Source organism: Rhipicephalus microplus, unplaced genomic scaffold, assembly GCF_043290135.1.
Source record: "Rhipicephalus microplus isolate Deutch F79 unplaced genomic scaffold, USDA_Rmic scaffold_48, whole genome shotgun sequence".
NCBI classification, from domain to species: Eukaryota; Metazoa; Arthropoda; class Arachnida; order Ixodida; family Ixodidae; genus Rhipicephalus; species Rhipicephalus microplus.
The window spans coordinates 2,006,115-2,021,705 of NW_027464621.1; the positions used below are offsets into that span (position 1 = coordinate 2,006,115).

The 15,591-nt window shown below is 46.0% G+C and overlaps 1 protein-coding gene across 5 annotated transcripts in view; it reads right to left on the bottom strand.

Annotated features, from left to right (window-relative positions):
- The window catches only part of LOC142788233 (protein fem-1 homolog A-like), a 26,001-nt gene continuing 10,410 nt past the window's right edge, over positions 1 to 15,591 (bottom strand). For 4 of the 5 annotated variants that reach the window (XM_075884822.1, XM_075884824.1, XM_075884823.1 and 1 more), the window contains exons 2-3: positions 5,589 to 5,760; positions 1 to 5,258 (exon numbers count right to left, since the gene is read on the bottom strand). In XM_075884822.1, coding sequence (XP_075740937.1) covers positions 4,767 to 5,258; positions 5,589 to 5,666 — 570 coding nt within the window. In that variant the 5' untranslated portion in view covers positions 5,667 to 5,760 and the 3' untranslated portion in view covers positions 1 to 4,766. Of the gene's footprint in view, positions 5,259 to 5,588; positions 5,761 to 7,389; positions 7,558 to 15,591 lie in introns of those variants that run through there. The other variant, XM_075884825.1, reaches the window with a different exon arrangement.

A 15,591-nucleotide genomic window follows, 5' to 3' on the forward strand; every position in this document is an offset into this window, starting at 1 on the left:
TAGTGCTCCTACTCTTTATTTTTCTTCGACGACCACACACAGGAAAACGATCAACGTCACAGTCGTGAAAGGAGCAAGTCTAAAATGATTCTACTGCATATTTACTATCAAAACAATGTAGATGTATTCACTTCAAATTAAATCAAACATAGCTCTCCACTGTTTTCAGCATACAATCGCCTACAGCTTCTTGCATAAAAAGCTAGCACTAAATTGAATTTGCAATCTTTCTATGCTGTCATAATTATAAGCCTATATAACAATTTTTTTAGAAGTAGAATGAAAGCTTTCATCGTATTGTGCTACTCTAACTAAAGAGACTACAGGGATTTCGATCCTTTCCGAAAAACAAGTGAGGAAGACAAGCAAGCGAAGACATAATGGTACTTTAATATCTTTGTTACAATAGGAGCTTGCGGTAGGACATAAAGAAACATCTGGGCACGGTGGTTGTGGAGCTCCTGAGCCTTTGGCCGCTGTGTGTGCACAAGCCACGTCACTATGCAGACATGTCTCGGCTTGCAACAGGTACAATACAAGATGCGACAGAGTCAGCACCTTTAATGGCTCAAGCAAGAAATAGCACTGATGTGTGGTGTTAGCAGAAGACAGTAAATTGGTAAATAACTAAAGATAACGCACCACACAGTACATTACAGCTTCCCAATATTTCACTGATGAAAGTTGTCTGTGCGCTTCAGTCTAATGGTCGGTGTCTTATGTACAGACCAGAAGACAAACTAAGTAGATTTGTTTTTAAAACAATAAAAGAAACCGCAGTTTACAGTCAAATCTCACGTCAGTCCACGAGTGTTGAAGATTGGGCGAGTTGGTTCGTTGTACTTGAACTGGTATAGCGCATTATGGGGAAGAAGAAACGGCTGAGCAGACCGACACAAGAGGACAGAGCGCTCTGTCCTCTTGTGTTGGTCTGCTCAGCCGTTTCTTCTTCCCCATAATGCGCTATACCAGTTCAACTCACGTCAGTGTTTGGGCAAGCTGGTGATTCATCGTCAAGAATGATTTGATAGGAAAAAGAATCAGCAAAAAGCCACACGAGGACAGCGAAGAAGAACAACCACACAGAAGGCGACATGGACAAGCGCTTGCCCATGTCGCCTTCTGTGTGGTTGTTCTTCCCTGTCTTCGTGTTGTTTCTTGCTGGTTTTTTCTTCCTATTACTATGAACCAACTAGCCCAGAAAGCTACGTTACTAAGAAAAGTTTCAACAATGCAGGAAAAAACGCGAATGGACAAAAGGAAGGAAGCATGGACTAGTGCTTGTCCATGTCGCCTCTCTTGTCCATGTTTTTTTCTGAGCTGTCTTCACAAACCTCATATCTAGCCTGAGCAGTGCGATGAAGTGAGGCAGCTGTGTGAAAACATGCGCAATCAGACACAAGATTGCTTGCCAAATTAAGCTCACATTTTAGTTGCGCAGATTGACATGTGAGTCTAGTCAGTTGTTAGTTGTGCAGTGAGGTTTGTCGGATGTCTACTGTATTAATTTAAAAATAATTCTACTCGTTCAAGTTACAAGAAAATTTTGAGTGTACTTTTTAATGATGAGCAATATTCGTTAATGTGGCTTGTCTGACTCATGAAGTAACGGAGCACCAAGTTAGTATCCTTAGCCATTACAGGTTTTCAGGACATTTTCGTACTGTTTAATAGTACATGCTTCTTTATCGCGAAGGCTTTGGACGAGCAGATCTGCAACTATCATGCTTCGTTCTATAAATAATTTGCCCTAGACAAGTTGATATTCCAATATTTTAAACATAATAGAGTACTAATCTAATACACTTCCTGGATAATAATGTCTCCTCTATTATGACAAAAGAAATATTGGAGGAGTTTCGCATTCTTTTCAGAAGAATTTTAATTTTTTAAAATTTGAAGCCAAAATCGTGTACATGTTTCTGCATAGTCTTTTTGCACTGGTTAGCCTTAAAAATAGATAGAAACATGAGCATGAAATTTACAGTATAGCAATGATGGCTACACTAATGACACATCACAGATCAGAATACAATATTCAATCATTTCATGTAACATAAGCAATGACACAGATAACCAGCAACTCTGAAACACGCAGAAGTTCAAGCAACCAATAGAAACAAAGATGTGAGTGTTTGCCTAGTGCAGTTCAAACCGCATCTGTGTTGCAACAACTGAAAAAACATACTGCAATACAGCAGGATGTTTTCTTTCTCTACAGCTTCAGTTATGATTTTGTTATGGTCAAAATAATGCACTAAAGACTTACAATAAATTACATCATGCTGCACCACTTAAAAGACCAACAAAACTTTGCAATAATGGCAAGGGAATTTTTTTGAAAAAATTTTGAAATACACCTTTATGCATGTATGTATTAAAAAAAGCTGATAGTTCCACACGTTCAATGTTAAACCACACAGTCAAATTGCAAATCACTGAGGAGGTTTCATGTATCAACAGCTTAGAAGTTTGTGGTGCTGATGAATCGTGCAACAGCATGACCTCACTAAAGCCTCCAACAAGTTAGGTAAGTGAGTTCAGGACCAGAAAGCACCAAAATGTCTTTTTCATACATCAGAGGCATCAATGTAATAATCTGATAACACGGGGCACTTCCACAAATGAACGCACAAACACCAAATATTGAAAAATGCTACGTCAGCTCCTTGGTCACAATGTCTGTCTAGCAGCAGTCATGTTTTATCGTTCAACATCCTGAGTTAGCCGTGAAAGTCCAATAAGATGAGGCAGCTTTTGCCATACACGATGCTTACATCCACACCTCGAAGAGATAAAACCGTAGTCTTTAAAAGCAATGCTGCCCTGCCACAAGAGTTGCATTAATTATATGCTGGTGCTTCGATTCCAAATCGTTTTGCTTTACATCATAGTAAGAAGACTTTGCAAAATTTAAATTGGAGCAAAAAGAAGCATGCAAGTTTCAGGCAACTCTAGCATGCAACAGATGATAAGAGCTATTCTTCACTTCAAGCATTCACCACCAAACTAAAAGAACAAGCTGCACAGAGGCCCACTTGAACCAACTGGGCCACATTTGTTTTTCTTCTAAGTAAGCCCAAATAAATGCTGTGTACAGTGCTCAGCAATTCAACTTTGAAAAATTAACATTCCCATTAGGTGCAGAGTTCTCCAAACTGATGTTCTAAGATATACAAAGTGAGGGTACATTTGATGTACAGTGACTGAATTTGGCCATTCAACGATCACCAAGTGCTCCCAGGTGGCACGAAAAGTGCCAGCAGCCATGTGGGTCAATTGTTGCATTCGGACTGCTAAGCACTGTACAGGAAAGCCAGAAATGATGCAACGTTTACTCCGATTCACACCTTGAAGGAACACAAACACTATCTTTTATAACAGTGCACAACAAGCAGCAACACTATTTTAAATTTCACTTCTAACTTTTGTGTTTTCAAAAAAGCCATATCTGCACAAATGATATGAGCCTTGCCAATATCATCCCACAATTTAAAGTTTTGCAAATCCAACTTCACGGCACCCTACGGAAAATTTCAAAATGTAAGCATGCAGAAAGGCACAGCTGCTTGTAATGACCGAAGACTGCGACAGAGAGAAGCAGCCAAGCAGCACAATGTGCAAAAGCGATATTAATATGGCCCCTTGGATTGATGCAACATTTCCCAGCTAGGCTGATTTAGAATTGTGCAACGTGCAATTTGTTTCTTCGAAGTGTAAATGTGTTCAAGAAGCGAATGCACAGGTAGTCTGCTGCAGCCAGCGTTTCGCATGCCCTGCTGACCTGTAACTTTACCAGCATACAAATGCCATTATGCTATGTGTCATTAGGGCTTTTACATTTCAACAAACATTGCATTTTATATCTAGGGTTGATCAACTGCACCACATTCTACTAGCAAGGAATCTTTGTAAGTGCTTATGTTGTATGCAAATAGCTAGGTGATCGATGACAAAAAAATGCAGCTGTAGTGAACACACAAACATAGAAAGAATGAGAAACTTCCGCCGTGAATATTACCATCCATTTAAAAAACTTTCCTTCAATGTTCTATCCAATGCCATTTGCTACTGCGATTCATCACTCAACCATGACTACAACTACGCGTCTTGCCACTTGAAGACGAGTAGGATCACCTTTTGTTGGACACTGGCATTTCATGCGCTAGAGAAAAACCTAAAAGATTTTAGCAATCCGTCGGCATTTTTCTTACCACCAGAAAATCTTGCACACTCGGGTAAATAGTCATTTTGAATCCCCAAATTGTCACGAGGAAAAGTCTTTATTTCCTTATTATCAAAGAGATCCTGGTTATCACAATGTCAGGAATTTGTGATATGCCCTCTCATTGGCCACATGTGCCAGGCTAGCTAGCTAGGCAGCTTCTCACCTCTTCACTATGGCATGCAGAGCTCTCAGAAATGCTACTGGTTACAGGCTTTTTAACAGTGGAATGGGAGCAACTGAGAGCCTCCTTACTCTGCCTTTCAAAGTTAGTCTTACAAGCTCAGAAGACAACTAGCCAAGCACATGCACAAAAACTTAGAAAAAAGTCCCACAGCATTGCCAAAAACTGCCTTCAGAACATCTTTCTCGCCTCAATAAGGAACCTGACATTTGATCTCCGCAGTACAACAGCCACACAAGACCCTGGCAGTCTCCAACGCATTTCCATGAACCTAGGATAGGCTGGGGGAAAAAAAGGTGACTTTTGAAGAACAGACGCGAGAAGAGGGATGGCATCACACATGCCCTGCCACATTTTTCAGTGGCTCTGGATAAAGCTCTCCAGCTGGTGCGGCACTAGTCCTTGGAAGGGCAGCTGAAAGCGCACAATAGCCCGCGCACACAGACACTGCAGGCCGGTGTAACGTAGAGGACTACAATCCACCAGCATGGGCGCATAGTCCAGGGGAGTGCAACCGGCAGCGTCGGTGTGGTCGAGGTGAGCGCCACGGGCCAGCAGTGCAAGGGCGGAGGCTCGTGAGAATGGTTTGTTGCGTGCTGCAACATGCAAGGGTGTACGCCGGTCGTGGTCGGTGGCATTGGGGTTGGCTCCAAGTTCGAGCAGCAGACGCACAAGAGGAGGCGCTGGGAAAGCCTCCTGGCACACTGCGCCCAAGGCCTGGCGACTAGCTGGCGGTGCATGACCACACGCCAAATGCAAGCATGTCTTGCCACGTGGGCCTCGCAGATCTAAGTGCACCAGCCGGTACGCAGCACGCCGGAAAGTGTCATCCTCCAGGCTGCTCTGAGACTGAAAGACAAGTAGTAAAAGTAAGAAAATTTTCAATGACAGCATCCATTTATGGATGCATACCTATGTTTAAACCTCGATCTGCCTGTGGTCTACAAGTGATTAGGGCCACATAGTTGCAAGATAATGTCAAGCATTTCTTCCATTCCCTATGCGCTGTCTTTCAAAGTGACAATAAAGGCCATATTTCTTAATGTGTACATTTTCTTTTCGGCCTTTGTTGGATTCTGAAACACTACATTGGCACAGTGTGATAACTCGCACGCAATGTGGACAATATTAGATGTGTGAATTCAAATTGTCAATACTAGCAAGCATAGAAAATCTTACCTGCAGCCGGCACAGGAGAGCTGCTAGCTGCAGTACAATTGCCAATGTGCGCTGGACGCCCTCTGCTGGTTCTGGCATGCGGCGCCCGGCTGACACCAGCTCTGTCACGGCACGCTCAAAGACTGCAAGTACATCTGCGAACTAAACAGGGGCAAGCTGGCGTCGCGATGGCCTGCAACAGATTTAAAGAAAGGCATGCGTTAAATCGGGTCATTGGTTTGCCCCAAAATAAGCTGCAGGCTCACAGCAGCATTACTTGGAATGCAGTAGTCACAGTTATAGGGAGGCAAGTTACTGTCCTGAATATACAGGGTCATCCACATGCAAGATGATCCCCTCCTAAGCATTCACGGCCTCACAGAAGGTGATGTTCAACGCAAAGTTAGGGAATTTATTACTGTGTTTATCTTCCTTGTGAAGTAGAATAAATGTTATAGTTTTGCCGGCACAAATACTAATGAGGTGTTCACCTTAGATGTGGCCAACTTTGTGTGTACAGCGAAGCTTGTTACTTCGAACTCGAAGGGGACTATGAAATTGTTTAAGTAGAGTGCAATTAAAATTAGCGGGTGCTATAATGAATGGCCATAGGGACCCAAAGCTTAAATTAGCAGAGCGACGACAATGCCGCACTGCATATTGATCATTAGGTATATTTAATGTATGACAAAAGGTTTAATGTATGACAGGCATCGTCCTTGTCTGCTCAACGTGAACGCGATAAACGAACTTTTTTTATTTGATTGCGTTCGCCTTTCAAAGTGCCTGTCGAGCTGGGAGATTTTTATTTTTTTGGATGCGGTGCACAGTGTTCCAAGTGCAGCGCGAGAGCCCTACCTACACGTGCACGGAGGCGAGCAGCAGTGCTGTGAAAAGATGGGAAAACGCATGATGTACATCCCCAATTTCCATTTCTTTTGCCAGAGATGGTGCTGCATGTCCAAATTTGCAGCGGCAGCAAGCATTGCTTCGGGTTCCTATTGTGCCACAGTGTGCGATCAGAACCCAAAGAAGTCACCAACTGACTTTTTATCGTGACCTAGGCACTACAACATGCTTGTGGCAGGTGAGCTCGTAAATTAAGTTTAAAGAGTTCCAACAGTGAACAGAAATGACTAATCAGTTATACACCAGAAACAAGCACCGTTATACATTCATATAGGCAGTGAGCCTTAACCTCAATATATATGATGCTATTTGCACTCCATAACACATGTACTTACATGGCCAACTTAACGCAATCAAAATTTAAAGTAATCTGTAATTTGCATTCGCTTGCATTTCTTATGTCGCAACTCCATGAGCACTGCGAGTCACTTGCCCAACAGCTACAGCACAGTGTCTAAAATCTCATCTGCCAAGAAATGCAGCTTTTATTTTTAGAGTAAATTTAGTTTGGTTTGGTTATGCAACATATTGCTGCGACAGGTTCGCCACATTCAAGTAGCGCGCCACAATCATCGTGGCACCAGCACCAGCAAGACCCGGCTCGGCTGGCATGCGCCACGCGTTCGTACGTTCCAACAACGAGGAAGAGGAAGATGGTCAGATCTGTGCCACTCGGCTACTCGAACTTGACGACCATAGTTTTTAGAATCGTGGGCACAAGTTCGCCCTAATAAAGACGCTTGTTTTTTTAACCTGTCGGCGTCAGCATCGCTACATTTCTGGTGGAGGTGCTGGGTTATGAACCGAAGCCCCGCGAGCTCAAGACAGCGTAGCCCAGACGACCAGCGTATCAACCCCGTGGAAGTGACTCCTGTACACCAGAGGGCAAGTCGCCGTCTTCGAGGTGACTCACCTGAGTTCGGTCCTCTTCACTTCACACCAAGGGGAGTTCAAACGATGGATGCCACCACTATGACTAGCCAGGTAACACCGGCACAAGTGTTCATTAGCCAACCGCACCAGCCACCAGTTTTCCACGGCGACTCGTACGAGGATGTTGAAGATTGGTTGGACCTGTTCGAGAGAGTAGCGAGCTTGAATGGATGGGACGAAAGAGAGAAGCTCCGTCGCGTATACTTCGCCCTGGAAGACTTCGCGAAGACATGGTTTGAGAACCATGAAACCTCGTTGTCTACCTGGGAGGTATTTCGACGACAAGCAGTGGCTACGTTCGCGAACATAGACCGGAAAGAAAAAGCGGAGGCAGCCCTTCAATCGAGGAACCAGCTAACGAACGAGAGTGCTGCTATGTACATTGAGGACATGGTCCGCCTGTTCAAGCGTGCGGATTACAACATGGCTGAGGATAAGAAGGTGCGCCATCTAATGCGCGGAGTGAAGCAAGAGCTGTTCGCCGTTCTCGTCCACAACCCTCCGAGCACGGTTGCTGAGTTTTACTCGGAAGCGACGGCCATCGAAAAAACACTGGAACAGCGGGCTCGGCAGTACAACCGGAATCTTAACTGCGCATCTGCACAGGTATTCCCCGGAGGCGTGCGAAACGACGTTGAAGCCCTGCGAGAGCTAATTAGATCAGTTATCAGAGAAGAACTGAGCAGACTGTATATGCCCCAGACTTCAACTGCACTATCTGTTACGGACGTTGTTCGTGACGAACTGAGGCAGGTGATACGAGAGCCAGAGCGTGAGCTGCAGCCGGTTCGACCTATCCGAACATACTCTGAGGTTGTCAGACAACCCACGGTACACAGCAATGCAGCAGTTGCGATGGCGACGACTCCTCTCCCACCTGCGGCACGCAGCGCACCTCGTCCATGGGAACCGACAGCTACCTATCTGCCCTCAGGAGCACGTAGCACACATCACTATGTGGAGCGTAGGCCCAGGAAAAGTGACGTCTGGCGTGATCACGAGCGCAGGCCTCTGTGTTTTCATTGTGGGGAAGCGGGTCATCTGTACAGATTCTGTCCTTACCGACAGGCTGGATTAAGAGGCTTCCCGTCATATGCACCGTGCCCCCGAAACGGCGAACGACCAGCGGAGATTGAGGAGTACTTGTCGACGCGCCAGAACTCGCCAACTCTACGCCAACACCGGTCACGGTCACCATCGCCTATGCGCTACCGGTCATCCAGCCCACGTACACCTTCAAGGCAGTCTGGTCATCGCTCTCCAAGTCCACACCCGGAAAACTGAAGCTATACCTGTGGAGGAATCTGAGGAACGACGCCTAACTGCTCTACGCGTTGTTCATGATGACGTAACTGCGCCGCCACGCTGCAGTATAATGGTGCTCGTAGAAAATGATGCATTGTACAACCGCGAAGGCATAGCGGATACAAATGTAGGACTGTTTTTGAACAAAGGTGTCTGCGTAGCTAGGGGTCTTGTTCACTTGACGAATGGCCGTGCAGATGTCCTACTCACAAATTTCTCCAATGAGCTTCAACACATCACTCAAGGCACGGCTATCGCCTATTTACACGACTTCTGTATGGCGACTGAACTATGCAGCTTAACGACATCAACCACTCGACCAGTGGCCTGCAACATCGACACATCCGTGACCGTCAATCAGAGCCTTCCGGACAGTCAGAAGAAACAGATTTACGCCTTGGTAAAAGAATTCTCTGATTGCTTTTCAAGTACCTCGAAGGTCCAGCGCACGTCAATCACGAAACACAGAATTATAACGCAAGATGACACGAGGCCTATATGCCAGCATCCATATCGGGTGTCACAGAAAGAACGGGAAATTATCAAGAAGCAAGTGGAGGAGATGCTTTCTGATGATGTCATCCAGCCTTCGAATAGTCCATGGGCGTCTCCCGTAGTGCTCGTTAAGAAGAAAGACAACACACTTAGATTCTGCGTCGACTACAGAAAACTGAACAGTGTAACTAAACGAGATGTCTACCCCTTGCCACGTATCGACGATACACTAGATCGGTTGCGATCCGCAAAGTTTTTCTCCTCCTTAGATCTGAAAAGCGGATATTGGAAAATAGAGGTCGACGAGCGGGACCGTGAAAAAACGGCATTCGTAACACCAGATGGCCTCTACGAATTCAAAGCGCTTCCATTCGGCCTCTGTTCCGCACCAGCGACGTTACAGCGAATGATGGACACTGTCCTCGCCGGATTGAAATGGCAGTCATGATGCCTACCTAGTGTATTTGGATGACGTAGTGGTATTCTCTGCAACGTTCGACAAACATCTAGAGCGACTATGCACAGTATTGGAAGCCATCCGGTCAGCGAAATTGACAATCAAACCCGAAAAATGCCACTTCGGCTTCGAAGAGCTGCGATTCCTTGGACATGTCATTAGTTCCGATGGTGTTCGTCCCGATCCCGAAAAGACAGCCGCTGTTCAGAGGTTCCCTACACCCAGAGACAAAAAGTCAGTGCGTCGATTTTTGGGTTTATGTGCCTATTATAGACGATTTGTGGAAAACTTCTCAAAGATTGCGGAACCTCTTACAAAACTGACAAAAGACGACGTGCCCTTCATGTGGGAAAGCGAACAACAGAAAGCTTTTGACGAATTAAGGAAATGACTACAGGGTTCACCAATACTTGCCCATTTTGATGAGACAGCCGACACTGAAGTCCATACCGATGCCAGCAATGTCGGCCTCGGCGCCATCCTTGTCCAGTGGCAAAATGGTCAAGAGAAAGTGTTAGCCTATGCCAGCCGCAAACTATCAAAAGCTGAGGCAAACTACTCTGCAACTGAAAAAGAGTGCCTCGCAGTCATCTGGGCCATAAACAAGTTTCGACCCTACCTTTATGGTAGACCGTTCAGAGCTGTCAGTGACCACCATGCTCTATGCTGGCTGGCAAATCTCAAGGACCCGTCAGGTCGACTAGCAAGATGGAGCCTTAGGCTGCAGGAGTATGATATTACGGTCGTGTACAAATCTGGAACATTTCTTCAGAGCTATCAGCCCAAAGGAAAAAAAGTGCCGCACCACCACCGGGTGGGCTCGAGCGTCCAACATTTCGGTTAATAGCCCATCGCGCTAGCCAATTACGCCACGGAGACGGGTTGCGGCGATGACGTAGTGGTTAGAGCATCCGCCTCGCATGCAAGAGGTCCGTGGTTCAAATCCCGGTACCGCGCAGTTTCCAACCGGATTAAAAAAAAAAAAAATCCGCGTGATGATGGAACTGCATTAAGAGGCCTGGGGTGCGGCCTCACCGGCAAACACCGCCGAGAACGCACTCCCTCACCAGAGAAGGATTGGCCACCCTGGTGCAGTATCTGGCCACTACCTCCCACATAATTACGTCAAATAACTCACGGCCCTCAGTCCCCAGCAGCTGCGAAGCAACTGACCACGGCGGCGGTCAGATCTGCAACGCAGCAGAGGGTGCTAAGAATCTCTGGATCCGGACAGGCCGCCATTGGAACATGAACTTGGCAACGTTTAACGCTAGAACCTTATCTAGTGAGGGAAGTCTAGCTGTACTATTCGAGGAGCTAGAGGGTGTTAAATGGGATATAATAGGGCTCAGTGAGGTTAGGAGGACAGATGAGGCCTATACGGTGCTACAGAATGGGCACGTTCTTTGCTACAGGGGCTTGGCAGACAGAAGAGAACTGGGAGTGGGGTTCCTCATTCACAGAAACATAGCTGGCAACATAGAGGAATACTATAGCATTAATGAAAGGGTGGTAGGTATCGTAATTAAACTGAATAAAAGATACAAGATGAAGGTAGTACAGGCTTACGCGCCTACATCCAGCCATGATGACGCTTCAGTTGAAAGCTTCTATGAAGACGTGGAATCGGCAATGAGTAAGGTAAAAACACAGTATACTATAGTGATGGGCGACTTTAATGCAAAGGTAGGGAAGAAGCAGGCTGGAGACCGGGCAGTAGGAGATTATGGCATCGGTACTAGAAACGCCAGAGGAGAGCTACTAGTAGAATTCGCAGAACGCAATAATTTACGGATTTTGAATACCTTCTACCGAAAACGAGAAAACCGCAAGTGGACATGGAGGAGCCCTAATGGCGAAAATAAGAACGAAATAGACTTTATAATGAGTGCACACCCTGGAATCGTGCAGGATGTGGAAGTGATTGGCAAGGTACGATGCAGTGACCATAGAATGGTACGGTCTCGAATTCGCCTAGACTTGAAGAAGGAACGACAGAACTTGATACGCAAGAAGCCAATCAATCAGCTAGCACTGAGAGGGAAAGTACAGGAATTCAGAGTGTCACTGCAGAACAGGTACTCGGCTCTCAGTGAGGAAACCAACCTTAGCGTAGATACAATGAATGATAATCTGACGAGTATCATTATGGAGTGTGCAGTGGAAGTTGGAGGCAGGGTAGTTAGACAGGACACTGGCAAGCTTTCACAGGAAACGAAGAACCTAATTAAGAAGCGTCAAATCATGAAAGTGTCAAGTACAACAGACAAAATAGAACTGGCAGAGCTTTCGAAGTTGATTAATAGACGTAAAGTATGCGATGTAAGAAGGTATAACATGGAGAGAATTGAACACGCTCTGAAAAACGGAGGAAGTGTCAAAGCATTGAAGAGGAAACTTGGGATAGGCAAAAGTCGGATGTATGCACTAAGGGACAAAGAAGGCAAAATAACTACCAATATGGATAGGATAGTTAAGATAGCGGAGGAGTTTTACAGGGATCTGTACAGTAGCCGAGACAACCACGACCTTAATACTATAAGAACTAGCAGTAACCCTAATTACACCCCACCAGTAATGATAGAAGAAGTCAGAAAAGCTTTGGAGAGCATGCAAAGGGGCAAAGCTGCTGGTGAGGATCAGGTAACATCAGATCTGCTGAAAGATGGAGGACAGATTGTGTTAGAAAAACTAGCCACCCTGTTTACGAGGTGTCTCCTGGCGGGAAGAGTACCAGAGTCTTGGAAGAACGCTAACATCATCTTAATACATAAGAAAGGAGATGACAAGGACTTGAAGAATTACAGGCCGATCAGCTTGCTCTCTGTAGTATACAAGCTATTTACAAAGGTAATTGCTAACAGAGTAAAGAAAACATTAGAATTCAATCAACCAAAGGAACAAGCAGGATTTCGAACAGGCTACTCAACAATTGACCACATTCATACTATCAATCAGGTAATAGAGAAATGCTCAGAGTATAACCTACCACTATACATAGCCTTCATAGATTACGAGAAGGCGTTTGATTCAGTAGAAATATCAGCCGTCATGCAACACTGCGGAATCAGGGCGTAGATGAAGTATATATAAACATTCTGGAAGAAATCTACAGGGGATCAACTGCTACCATAGTGCTTCATAGAGAAAGCAACAGAATACCAATCAAGAAGGGTGTAAGGCAGGGGGACACAATTTCCCCAATGCTGTTTCATCATCATCATCATCATCAGCCTGACTACGTCCACTGCAGGACAAAGGCCTCTCCCATGTTCCGCCAGTTAACCCGGTCCTGTGCTTGCTGCTTCCAATTTATACCCGCAAACTTCTTAAGCTCATCTGCCCACCTAACCTTCTGTCTCCCCCTAACCCGCTTCCCTTCTCTGGGAATCCAGTCAGTTACCCTTAATGACCAGCGGTTATCCTGTCTACGCGCTACATGCCCTGCCCATGTCCATTTCTTCTTCTTGATTTCAGCTATGATATCCTTAACCCCCGTTTGTTCCCTAATCCACTCTGCTCTCTTCTTGTCTCTTAAGGTTACACCTACCATTTTTCTTTCCATTGCTCGCTGCGTCGTCCTCAATTTAAGCTGAACCCTCTTTGTAAGTCTCCAGGTTTCTGCTCCGTAGCTAAGTACCGGCAAGATGCTGTTTACCGCGTGCTTACAGGAGGTTTTCAGAAGCCTAGAATGGGAACAGTTAGGGATAAGAGTCAATGGAGAATACCTTAGTAACCTGCGCTTCGCCGATGACATTGCATTGCTGAGTAACTCGGGGGACGAATTGCAACTCATGATTACGGAGTTAGACAAGGAGAGCAGAAAAGTGGGTCTTAAAATTAATCTGCAGAAAACGAAAGTAATGTACAACAACCTCGGCAAAGAGCAGCGCTTCGAGATAGGTAATAGTGCACTTGACTTTGTAAAGGAGTACGTCTACTTAGGGCATGTATTAATCGCAGAGCCAAACCACGAGATCGAATTAACTAGAAGAATAAGAATGGGGTGGAGCACGTTCGGCAAGCATCCATAAATCATGACAGGTAGATTGCCACTATGCCTCAAGAGGAAGGTATATAACAGCTGTATCTTGCCGGTACTTAGCTACGGAGCAGAAACCTGGAGACTTACAAAGAGGGTTCAGCTTAAATTGAGGACGACACAGCGAGCAATGGAAAGAAAAATGGTAGGTGTAACCTTAAGAGACAAGAAGAGAGCAGAGTGGATTAGGGAACAAACGGGGGTTAAGGATATCATAGCTGAAATCAAGAAGAAGAAATGGACATGGGCAGGGCATGTAGCGCGTAGACAGGATAACCGCTGGTCATTAAGGGTAACTGACTGGATTCCCAGAGAAGGGAAGCGGGTTAGGGGGAGACAGAAGGTTAGGTGGGCAGATGAGATTAAGAAGTTTGCGGGTATAAATTGGAAGCAGCAAGCACAGGACCGGGTTAACTGGCGGAATATGGGAGAGGCCTTTGTCCTGCAGTGGACGTAGTCAGGCTGATGATGATGATGACAAATCTGGAAGGAAACACAGCGATGCCGACTGCCTGTCACGCTCTCCCGTCGATCCAAGTGTACCTGAAGAGGAAGACTTCCCGTTTCTAGGCGTTGTCGACACATCCAAAATCGCTCAACTACAACGAGATGACCCGGATTTGCTGGCACTTATACAACACCTGCAGGGTCTCGACGTTCAAGTCCCTCGCATATTCTCCAGAGGGCTCTCCGCGTTCTGCCTTCGAGGAAGTGTCCTTTACAGGAGGAACTTCGAACCTAATGGTGAAACGTTTTTACTAGTCGTGCCCGCAGCCATGCGAGAGGAAATTCTGCACGCATGCCACGATGAGCCAACATCTGGACACATGGGTGTGAGCCGAACATTCGCCAGGATTTGCCTGAAATACTATTGGCCTAAGTTGCTCGCATCAGTGCAGCGCTACGTGAAAACTTGTCGTCAATGTCAACGGCGCAAAACTCCACCCGTAAAACCAGCCGGCCTTCTCCAGCCAATAGACCCTCCAGATGCCCCATTCCAACAAGCCGGCATGGACTTCCTAGGACCTTTGCCGACATCGTGTGCAGGCAAGAAATGGATAGTCGTAGCCACAGACTATCTCACCCGTTATGCTGAAACTGACTCTCTATACAGTGCGACAGCTGCCGAAGTCGCCAAGTTCTTTGTGAAAAACATAGTGCTCAGACATGGTGCGCCCATCGTCGTTATTACGGATCGGGGCACCGCATTTACTGCAGACCTAATGCAATTCCTGATGCGCATGACAAATACCGATCACAGAAGAACAACGGCGTATCACCCTTAGTCAAATGGCTTAACCGAACGCCTCAACAGAACTCTGACCGACATGCTATCAATGTATGTTGATGTTGAACATACGCAGTGGGATGAAATATTACCCTACGTAACATTCGCATATAATACAGCCGTTCAAGAAACAACCCACGTTGCCCCTTTCGAACTAGTATTCGGCCGAAGAGTGACCACCCCGCTGGATGCCATGTTGCCACTACAGGACGAAAGCAGCTATCCACCTGACTTAGATGACTTCTTGCAAAGAGCCGAAGAAGCACGGCAAATGGCAAGATACCGAATACGCCACCAACAGCACGTCGATTCTAGTCGCTACAACAAGCGACGCAGTGACACACTTTATCATCCCGGTGACAAAGTGTGGATATGGATACTAGTGCGCCGCCGCGGACTCTCTGAAAAGCTTCTTTGCCGATACTTCGGCCCTTATGAAGTACTCAACCGTATCAGCAACGTCACTTATGAAGTTAGATCTGCTGGACACGTGAGTTCAAGACGCCGAAATCCCACGGAAGTGGTCCACGTAGTCCGCATGAAGCCCTATCATGACAGATCGTCGAAAAACGAGTGAGAGTGCGCGTGTATCTTT